Below are 12,120 nucleotides of genomic sequence, written 5' to 3'. Positions count from 1 at the left end.
GACCTCTCTGTGAAAGGAAATGCAAACATTTTTCTGCAAAGGATATTACTTATATTTTGGTTTTGCTTATGATATTTTGTTCCATCCAGAATCTAAAAAAATTTTTATATAGCAGATCTTTTCTTCCATAGTTAGACTCGCCATGCTCTGAGATTAGAAACAAAATTCTCCTGCATTTTCTTCCAGTACTTTCAGTGTCATTTTTCTCACTTAAACCTTAGATCTAGCAGGAACTGAACTTAAGGTAAATGAATATTAGATTACAAATGAAAAGCCTTTATTATATAATTTACTCAAATTAGTATAGTTTATTTATGTTTCAATATTACTTATAGCAAATCCTTAGTTCACAGGAAGGTCAGCTTACTAAAGAATGGACACAAATTTTTCACTTCTCCCTGACTGACATGATATGCATTAAACTTTCAGTTTTCTTTAATAATTTGAAATGAAGAACAATTCAACCACAAAACTTAAGTTTCAGAAAACAACTTTATAAGACTAGAATTATGTATTAAGAGACAAAGAGTAAGGATTTGATAATTACTACTTTTATATACATAAAACACATAGTTCTTTTTAAGAACGTTATATAACCTCACAGAACTGCAAAAAGAAGCGCAGTATAGTATATGCCAGTCACTGTGATGAGCACTTTAATATACTTCCTTTCGGTGAAATCTCACAGTAGTCCAGTGAAATAGGTATTATTTCCCCCATTTTATAGAAGAGGCAACTAAGGATCAGATGCTTTCATTTACTTAAAGTATATATACGAAATAGTAAAGCTAGATATAAACTAACATTTTTCTGACACCAAACACCCACCTCTTAGCCAATATATTATACCTCCTTCATTTCATTTAGTGCATAGATCACGTCCTTAAGAATGTCAACTCTCATTTAAAAAGACAATAATGACTATCAGCATATTTTTAAAAAGAAAGCAAACATTTCAACTACTCTTACCTACAAAGAAAACTATGAAACAGAAATAATGTAAATTTAGATGTAAAAAGCAGCATGATTTACGCTATTGTTTTGAATGAAACCAAGAAACATTCCTACTCCCAGCATGAAGTGGCTAAAAAGTATAACTGTCAAAAATTTAAAATTAAGTCATTGTACGGGCCGGCCACGTGGCTTAGCGGTTAAGTGCTCGCGCTCCGCTGCTGGCGGCCCGGGTTCGGATCCCGGGCGCGCACCGACGCACCGCTTCTCCGGCCATGCTGAGGCCGTGTTCCACATACAGCAACTAGAAGAATGTGCAGCTATGACATACAACAATCTACTGGGGCTTTGGAGGGAAAAAATAAATAAATAAAATCTTTAAAAAAAAAAAAAAAAGTCATTGTACAATATGCCAGCATTCCCAAGCTAATTCTTCCCTGCTCCACCAATGTTATTTTATATTTATATTTTTCGATTATTATTAAATTCTCTTGAAGCATGCAGACTACCTATGTTTGACTTCCCAATAGACAGTGAGCACCCTGAAGGTGGGAATTTTACCTTATTCCTCTTACTAGATCCATTACCTGGAACATAGTAGATTTTAAGATTAATTATAACTAAAAACAGTATTTGAAGTGCTTTACCAATTACAAAGGATTTTAATACACATCACCTCAGCAATAGGTGCTCAACAAATGCGTTGAAAGCATTTTTTTTATTTCATGTGAATTTTCTTAGACATAATGAAATATAAGTTGCAGTGCCAAATATGAAGGACTTTCTTCACTAGATCAAGCAATCAAAAGTGAATTTATAACAGGACTAATTTTTAGAAGTATTAGGAAATAATATTTTTAAAGTTACTGTTATATATAAATTTACTATTTATTTATTTCTTTTTTTATCTTTACTAGATAGCTTACATGATATTCACTCATCTTACTCTGCCTTTTAAAAGCATCCTAACTTTAACACACTGATTGGAAAATATGCCTTATCTTGAAGAGTTCGTATTATAGACTGAATCTGTTAAATATTCTAAAGTACATCTGTTCTCATATTAGCTGATTTCACTTACCTGATCAAAAAGAAGCCTAAGTTGCCGTTCAGATTCACCAACCCATTTGCTCAAACAGTCTGCTCCTTTTCGCATAAAAAAAGCCACCTTTTTGTCTCCTTGACTGCACTCATTAGCTAAGGCTCTGGCGACCAAGGTTTTCCCTGTGCCAGGAGGGCCATAAAACAAACAGCCCCTAGAGGAATAAAGAATCAATAAAAGTTAATGTTATCACCACCACTAATAACCAACATAAAAGGATGCGCCTCCCGTACGGTATTTACGTATATTATACCTTATTAGACACTGATAAAGCTTTTTGTAGTATATAGACAAAAGTTTCACTTTGCTGCGAGTCCTCCAGGATGTTCTCAAAGCACCAAGCTTTGGTAGGCAAGAAGTAGTTAAATCAGAGTAGAGATGAATTTGGCAAGATATATCAAAATTTTAAATGTGTTTTCCCTGTGACCCAGAAATTTCATATCTTAGAATGCATCATATAGAAATACTCAAAAGAATGTTATAAAGATAGATTTTAAATGGATGTTCAATAGAGCATCGTTTCTCATTGTGAAAAACTAAAAAAAATCTAAACGCTATCTATTAATAAGGGACAGATAAACTGTTAAATCTATAAAATAAAGCACTAGTATGATGTCAAAAAAGAATAATATGCACAATACGGATATGGGAAGGTGTCTAGAATTTTTACAGAGTGAAAAACAAAAAGTTACATAAGAGTATTACTGAATAATCTCATTTATATTAAATGTTTGTATTGCATAATATAGGCAAAATATAAACTACATATATGCATATATGTACTAAAAAAATCTGTAAAGAATACAAAAATTGTTCATCCCTAAAGAGTAGGATTACTTTCTGCTTATAACTTTCTATTTTGTTTAAGCTTCTCCCAAGGCTATACTACTTTAATACCTTTGAAAAAATAATTATTTTTAAAATTCAAGTTATACCATATAAAAAACAAACTACCACTATGACTTTTAAAAGCCACTGTAGAATTAGAGGCCAACTTTTTAATCCACTCAAATAGTAGATGACTCTTTAATAAAATTTTCTACATCATTAAACACATAGAAAATAAATTAGAATCAAATCTGAATAAAACGTACCTCCTAAATGAAAAGGGATATATAGCAGTTTAAATCTAAAAGTCTATATGTACATCTTCAGAATATTTTATTCTGCCCAGTTTCCTTTAACATAATTTCTCAGCCTTTTCTGATCAAACACAAATTAATCTGATCATAAAGATAAATTATCAAGATTACTATTTCAAAAATATCCCATCATCAAGTCAAAGAAACATCTCATTGAAATTGTGCTTCCAAAGACTAAACTACATATAGCATTAAATTCAATGTTATTAGGAGGCCAAATTAAGGAAGATCCATTTGGGCAATCCACTTGATATTCAAGGCCTGCATAAAGAATCTCATCTTGTGCCTGACTGTTAAATGCTGAAATGTGAACTTCAAGAACACACTTAGTACCACAGCCTTTGAGCCCTAAATAATAAAATTTCATTCCTAATTCTCATTGCTAGAACACATCAAATAAATACATATAAAAATTTATAATCATTTACTAATTGAAATTTGATAATTAACAGTAATAACAATAATAAACATCTAGGACATTACTTACCTTGGAGGCTGAATTTTAAATTTTTCAAAAATTTCTGGATATAAAAGTGGGAACACTACCATTTCCTTTAGTGCATGAATATGATGGCTCAATCCACCTATGCTATCAAACCGCACCTTGGAAAGAAGGGGAAAGTTTAATACAAAATAATTTTAACTGTTTATAGATTTTTTAAAAATTTATGCGATAGTCTTATGATTCAGAAATACATGACTTCAGCAGGAACTGTTGCATATAAAGTTCAAAAAATTACACTTTTGAAATAAGTGTAGAAAATAAAGTCGGTAGGTAAAATTCAAATTTACATTTCAGTTCAGCCAAACGAAGCTACCATTCCTTAGTTTCCTAGTAACTAAGGACCAAGATTAACACCCAATCTAACACTTTAACGGGTACCTATAGGAAATGTCATATTGTATTCACACTCTAATAATTTAAACGCCTTTCAAAATATCATCTATCCCATACATTCGCAGTAGGGCAACACTGTCCCCGAGGGGGCAAAAATTGGTTCAGGAGTAGGGTGAAAAAATCCTAGCCACACATAACAGTTTAAATATCTGAAAAGCTTTATCAAGTAAAAAATTGTATAGAAAAAAGTGCTTGAAGCAAATACTGTCAAAATTTTAATAGTGACTGACTCTAACTACCGTGTTATGGGAAATTTCTTTCCCTGCTTCTTTACTCTGTTATGGTACTTAAAAATGTTTCACACTGAATGTATTACTATGATAGGAAAAAAACTTAAGTAATCTAGAAAAATAAATACAGAGTTTAAATAACAAAACATTCTAAGAGAAGCTAAATTTTCATGTACATGATATCAAATTTTAAGGAAATAAGCTACTCTGATTGGCAGAGATCTCTAAAGTTAACTAGATTCAAGAAGAGTAAAGTGCTGGTAAACCAAATAAGCAAAGGTCATTAAGTAAGGTCCTTTGAGAATGTGAACTATTTGACATGAGATTCTGAATTCAACACACTGAAATTTTCATAGGTCCTCATTAATAAAATAAATATTTTCCTCTATGAATTCAGATTGGAAGTAGCTAACATTTCATTTCCAAATATATACACAACTCCATTTGATAACCTAAGTCTCTCATATGAGAATCAGTTAAATTATGTTGTACAGAAAGATTTATAGGAACAAAGAAAAAAATATCAAATATGTTTTTGGTTATGCAATAACCTTATTCCAAAGTATTCCCCTCAAAGACGATTCTATTAACAGTAAGAATCTACCATGTCCTCTAAATCTTGTCTCTCCTTTCATGCTACATACTTTCCCTGGTACTAGTATCCATTTTCCATAGTGACCTCAACTACCTTTATATGAGTGACCTATATCTGAATTTCTACCTCAGGTATTTCTCCTTAATGCCAAACCTAAATGATCAATTTCCTATAAGTTACTTCCATTTGTGATGTGCAACAGATACCTAAACACGTCTATAACTAAATCATCTTCACATCTCAAAAACATATTCCTACTCTTAGGTTCCCTTCCTCAGAGCAGAGTCATCCATTATTGTACCCAATCGCTTAAGCCAAAAACGCGGGTAATACGTTCAACTTGTTTCTCTCCCTCATTCCCCAAAAGCAATTAATTCACCAAATTCTGTCATATCCGAATTTTGTCAAATCCATCTACTACGTCTTTCCATCGTTACCTTACTTTCTACCACGACCATTACTTCAGATTATTAGATTACTTACTATGTCCAAACCAGTCTCTCTAACGCCAGCCTTGCTTCCCTCAAATTCTTGAACTACATTATAGACAGAGTGATCTATCTAAAATGCAAAGCTGATCATGAAATCTAAGCAGCTTCAATAATACCCCATAGCTTGTTATGGTTAACAGGGCCTTGCCATATTTGTCAGCTTCATTTCCTACCCATTTTTCATTATATATTCCAGTAACACTGAAATGGAAAAAAAGGAAAAACCTGAGTAAGCATCACATGTGACCAGAGTGCCAGGTTCCAAGATACATACATCAAAACACTAATAATGGTCATATCTGGATTTTCTACTTTTATTGTGTGTTGCTTTAGAAACCAGGAATAATCTTTAAAAAAAAAAAAAAAGCTACTTCTAGAAAAACATTTACAAAACTTACTGATTTATCAATGTTCATTGGATCAACGTCAGCCAAGCTGGCACCAACTTTGACACGTTCTCGGAGAATACCACTAGCTAAATCTTCTGCTCTTAAGTTCATAGGTAAACATCTGAAATTCATAAAAACTCAAGTATATAACATTAAAAGTTACACATTTTTAATGTCAAAATAAGTTTAAATCTTTGACATATTTTCATCTTTCTCCTTTTTCTCATAACCCAGAAAATAACATCAAAGGATTTCCTATTTTTAAACTACTTTTCCTAAATTCTTTTCAACAGACCAAAAATAAATTTATTCACTAGATAAAGTAAACAAGATCATTAATCTATTTGTCCAAAGAGCCTGATCTATTCCAACTTAGAAAACATAACATACCTGATATTCCATATTTTACAAGTATAAAATAAAAATAGATCCACTAAATGTACTATAATACATGGCATTAAATGAACTCAGCTTTATTATAATATTTAAATTTATCCTCAGATATTACATGGGTATGTCTACTCAGTTTACATGATTGAAGAAATTTATTTCCCTTTTTTGCAAAGGAAACCACTTTTAGATCACATTTCGAGAACTAAGCTATATCTTTTGTGTAACTACCTTAAAACAGATCTTTAGCTACCCAAAATCCTGTACTACATTATTTAATGTTATTACCCCTTAGAAAATATAACCTATTTTCCCTTTTTACCTTGGGTAAACATCAGAAGATGACATAAACAGCCTCAAAAAACTGTAGCTTCTAAAATGAATGTACTTTCACTGACATTTCTGAATCCTAACTTACCTTAAAAATATATTTCCAAAGCAGGTATCAGAATAGTTCAGATTAAATAGGCATTAAATTCTTTCATTAAACTTAGATTTTTTCTTACATTTTCTTTCCATCATCCACATGAGGAATTATTTTCAGCATACAATCTACACCAATTCAAACTTACTTCCAAGACCTGCTAACTAAAAACTTGGTATTTCTACAATAGATATATAATGCCAAATTATAGAAATGCTTTGCTAAATGTAAATTTTCTAAATACAAATTATCTTTAGTATTATAAATATAAGCTAGAAAATTAACTTAAATTTTAAGGAATAAATTATAATTTGACACTTTAATTACTTACTAGACAAAATACTGATTCTCTCCCCCAGCAAAACCTCTTGAGGTTTTAACGAGCCATATAACACTCAGAGTCATTTACCCTAGTTAGGCAAAGACCACCAGAGGCACTCATCCAACCAAAAAAAAAAAATGAAAGGCTCCTGATATAATTCTATTAGAAACCAATTCTTGGCCTGAGTGTTGTAATTATTTTAAGCATCTAAAATCAGCCTCTGTAAATAGCTTTAGATAAAGGAGAGGTGTAGAGGAAAAGACTGCCATAGACGTTGGTCTCTTCCCTTCGCTGTTCTTCCTTTACCTTCTCACACACTATTTTATTGAGTACTTACAAGGTATGTAATTTATGGGAAGTTTCACAAGGTTCGATTTCTACTCTAAGAATTACTAAATAAAAACTAAGTCAGTGCATTACTCTAGTCTAAAATATATGTTGAATATCAGTGTTATTAGCAAAATGCTAGTACAGATAAGAATCGTATTCAAAAAATAAAAACTGTTCTTCCTTGTTTCTACCATGGAAATAACAAGAAAAAGTTTACTAACCTATTTCTTGCTCTTGCCATGCTCTTTGATTTCCTTCTTTCAAAGCGTTCTTCATCAGAAGAAGTTGTGTCACTACTATGAATGGCATGCTTCTTTCTCCTATTCAAAGAGAGTGAAATCTTTAAAATCATTACAGCATCAAATGGCTTCTAAAAACACATTGCAAGCATCGTGTCTAAAATTAGTTTAGTAGAAAATACATACATTCATTCCTTCATTGAGCAAATATTTAAGATCCTGGCACTCATGCAGTTTACATCTAATGAAGTATAAACATGGTAAGTTCTATAGAGAAAAAGAAAAAAAGGAGGAGGATAGGAAGCCTACAATTTTTTAAACACAGTAGTTCGAGAAGGCAGTCAAGTAACAAATTTAATTTGCATCCAAATTGATTTATAAATAATATTAGAATCTTATTAAAAAGAAAGCTTGTCTTTTTCTCTGTCTTCTTCCTTTTCCCAAATAATCAGAAACAGTCCCAACGCTGAAGAAAATAATACACTGGTTTACGGGAGACAAGGACTTTTACTTCCTAGTTAAACTTATGCCCTCTTTGAACTTCTTATAAATGCATAAAGTATTTTTCAAGGAAAAAAAAGAGAAATAGTTTATAATCAGAACTACTATGGAATGATTAAACAATGTATCAAGCTACGTTCACCCTCAAGGAGAAATAATGCTTAATGAATGCTACAATATTAATATAATTAACGACATCTCTAAGATACCTAAAAAATATGGTCATCATACAAGCTGGATCATTGTAAATTAATTTACTTCAAACTCAAATTGGCCTTCAAGGATATTCCACAGCCTCTGCATCCCTACCCTATTCCAATTCCAACTAACCCCAACAGCAAACTCAGATTTTCCCCAACTCTCATTAAGATCCTTAACCCATCTAATATTCCTTCTGATTAATATAAATCCTCTCATTTCATCCTGCATCAGTTTTTAACACCTGTCAACACTTCCAGGAAGAATGTTGCAATAATTACCTACTCAATCTTTGTCACTTTGATGTTTATCCTCTCCCCTACTTCTCTTCATCAGGAAAATGCCCATTTCCAAGTTTCTTTCTTACTCTGTGTTTGTGTGTATTTTGTGGCCCAACATACAGAAATGTAATATATTTGCCAATAGTAGCACAAATGAGGTTCGTGGAAGCAAAGGTATATTGCGCTAAGGAAATGACTCCAGGTGGTAACTCAAATGTACAAAAACAAACGAAGAGGACCAAAAATGATAAATAAAAAGGTTAATATAACAAGAGCTATAAACATATACTTGCTTGCCTTTCTTCTCTTAGCTTTTTTAAAATACATAAAATTATATAAATAATTCTAATAATGTATTTCTAGGTTTGTAAAATTTACAGATGTAATATGTTTAACAATAATATCACTAAAAGCAGAATGGGGTATGCAATTTCCCAGAACAGTCCTTTAAACAGATGGAGTTACACCATATACTCAAAATAGATACTCAAAAAATTAACTCAGAATGGATCAAAGACGTAAACATAGAGCTAAAAATATAAAACTCATAGAAAGAAACATAGGAGTAAGTCTTCATGACCTCAGATTTGGCAATGGATTCTTAGGACATCAAAAGCATAAGCAACAAAAGAAAAAATAGATAAATTGAACTTCATCAAAATTAATATCTTTTGTGCTTCAATGACACCATCAAGAAAGTGACAAGATGGGGCCAGCCCGGTGGCACAGCGGTGAAATGCATGCGCTCCACTTCGGCGGCCCGAAGGTTCACAGGTTCAGATCCTGGGCACACACCAATGCACCACTTGTCAAGCCATGCTGTCCCATATAAACTAGAGGAATATGGGCACTGATATTAGCCCACGGCCCATCTTCCTCAGCAAAAAAGAGGAGGATTGGCATCGGATGTTGGGTCAGGGCTGATCTTCCTCACAAAAAAAATAAACATAAATAAAAATAAAAAAAAGAAAGTGACAACTCACAAAATAGGATAAGATATTTGCAAATCATGCATCTGATAAGAAATTTGAATCTAGAATATACAAAGAGCTCTTACAAGTCAATGATAAAAAGACAAATAACCCAATTTTAAAATAGGCACAGGACATGAAGAGGCATTTCTCAGAGACAGAAACATGGCCAATAAGCACATGAAAAGACGCTCAATATCACTGGTCATCAGGGAAATGCTGATAATCAAAACCATGAGATTCACTTTACACCCAAAGGATGGCTAGAATCAAAAAGTCAGAGAATAATAAATGTTGGGGAGGATGTGAGAAACTGGAACCCTCACACACTGCTGGTGGGAATGTAAAATGGTGTAGCTACTTTGGAAAAACAGTCAGGCAGTTCCTAAATGATTAAGCACAGAGTTACCACATGACCCAGTAATTCCACCCCTAGGTATATACTCAAGAGAAATGAAAACATACCTACATTAAACTTGTACACGAATTTTTATAGCATCATTATTCATCAAAACCAAAAGCTGGAAACAACCCAAATGTCCATCAACTGACGAGCAGATAAACAAAATGTGGTATATCCCTACAATGGAACATTATTTGACCATAAAGAGGATTGAAGTACTGATACATGCTTCAACATGTATGATCCTAGAAAACATTATGCAAACTGAAAGAAGCCAGTCACAAAAGACAGCGTATTAAATGATCTCATTTTTATGAAATGCCCAGAATAAGCAAACCTATGAAGAAAGAAAGCAGATTAGTGGTTGCTTAGGACTTAGAGGATAAGGGAAGTGATAGGGAGGTTAGAATTAAAGAGCCAGGTTTCTTTCTAAGCAGATGAATATGATTTAAGATTGCCTGAAGCAATGGTTCCACGTATCTGTGAACACACAAAAAACCAATGAACTGTATGGTATGTGTATTATATACTAATAAAGTGGTTTAAAAAAAAGGTAGGTAAGACATCAGTGATGATGTTTGAGCCCTTTGTGGCTAGAGCATAGCTTTTACTGGATAAGAAACTGCCCTTTGGATATATAACTATTTGCAAGCTAATTACATCTTTTATTTCATTATGTTTATTCACAACAAATGTTTACCAAAAATATCCTGAAAGACACTCAAGATGATATGAAACAAAAATACAATGCTATGATAAGAAACAGCCAGAGAACAAGAAAGCTATTCAAAATAAAAAACATTTGCCTAAATAAAACTGCAAGAATGGAAGATAAAAAGAATGAAATCTCTCAAAAAAAAGGGAGAGCAAAAAAGACAAAGAGTAATGAAAAATGAGAGAAAAGGTAAGTGCCACAGAGGACCATCGGGTAGTTCAACGTTGGAGTAACAGCAGTTACTGAAATAAATGAGAAAAAAATGAAGAGAAGAAACCTAGCAAAAAAATAATACAAGAAAATTTCCAAGGGCTGAAAAAAAGAAAAGAAAAAAACCCAAACCAAAACGGCCTAACAAGAGGCTCAAAAAAATGAGTGGAGGGCCGGCCCCGTGGCTTAGTGTAAGTGCGCGCGCTCCGCTGCTGGCAGCCCGGGTTCGGATCCCAGGCGCGTGCCGACGCACCGCTTCTCCGGCCATGCTGAGGCCGCGTCCCACATACAGCAACTAGAAGGATGTGCAGCTATGACATACAACTATCTACTGGGTCTTTGGGGCAAAAAATAAATAAATAAAATTAAAAAAAAAATGAGTGGAAAAAATATATACATCTACATATTTATGTGCATCTACAAAGAAACAAGAAATTAACCAAGACTGACTTCTTATCAGTAACAACATACCACAGAAGACAGTGAAGCAAGAACTTTAAAGGTTTAAAGGAAACTATTTGGATTTAGAATTCTTAACTCACAAAACTGTTGGTCAACAAGAAAATAAAAGACATTTTCAAAGATGCAAAATTTACCTTCCACACATTCTTTCTTAGTAAATTACTTGAGATTCTATTCTTGCAAAAATGAAACAGTAAAGCAAAAAAAAGAAAGACCTGGGACCCAGCAAACAGTGGATCCAACCCATGAAAGCAATGTTAACTCACTTTGCAGCAGGCTTAGAAAACCATCCCTCCAAAGTGAAACAGGAAGATGACACTAGAAGAGAAGTCATCTGACAAAAAGAATATAAACGTTTGGCGCCAGCCCGGTGGCGTAGTGGTTAAGTTCGCGTGCTCCACTTCGGCGGCCCAGTGTTCGCAGGTTTGGATCCTGGGCGCAGACCTACACACCACTCATCAAGCCATGCTGTGGTGGCATCCCACATACGAAATAGAGGAAGACTGGCACAGATGTTAGCTCAGAGCCAATCTTCCTCACCCAAAAAAAAAAAAAAAAAGAATATCAATATTTTAGTATGATCAGAAGCTTGGAAAAACTTGAGACTACTTAATTGTTAAAAAAAGGAAAACTCTTGAAATCACCACCATTATTAAGACTATCAGTAGATAATTCCATTGGGTCCTTTTTCTTCCTTTACATGAATCACTACAAGAAGCCACACATACATTCCTGTCAGGCTATGCAGAAGGGAATACAATCTCCCCCATTCCTAACTCTTTGAACTCTATGTTCCTCTTCACTGCTCTCTTTTCTTCCAAGCATTTGTCACAATCTGACATACTACGTATTTTATATATCCATTAGTTTATCTCC

At 33.3% G+C, this 12,120-nt stretch overlaps 1 protein-coding gene across 3 annotated transcripts in view; it reads right to left on the bottom strand.

Moving 5' to 3' along the window:
• The window catches only part of ATAD2B (ATPase family AAA domain containing 2B), a 153,295-nt gene that overhangs the window by 95,517 nt on the left and 45,658 nt on the right, over positions 1-12,120 (bottom strand). For all 3 annotated transcript variants that reach the window (XM_058551717.1, XM_058551719.1, XM_058551718.1), the window contains exons 9-12: positions 7,486-7,584; positions 5,808-5,919; positions 3,683-3,798; positions 2,033-2,207 (exon numbers count right to left, since the gene is read on the bottom strand). In XM_058551717.1, the coding sequence (XP_058407700.1) occupies positions 2,033-2,207; positions 3,683-3,798; positions 5,808-5,919; positions 7,486-7,584 (502 nt within the window). The remainder of the gene's footprint in view (positions 1-2,032; positions 2,208-3,682; positions 3,799-5,807; positions 5,920-7,485; positions 7,585-12,120) is intronic.

This window comes from Diceros bicornis, chromosome 12 (assembly GCF_020826845.1).
Source record: "Diceros bicornis minor isolate mBicDic1 chromosome 12, mDicBic1.mat.cur, whole genome shotgun sequence".
NCBI classification, from domain to species: domain Eukaryota; kingdom Metazoa; phylum Chordata; class Mammalia; order Perissodactyla; family Rhinocerotidae; genus Diceros; species Diceros bicornis.
This window is presented reverse-complemented; position numbering and strand designations above follow the sequence as displayed.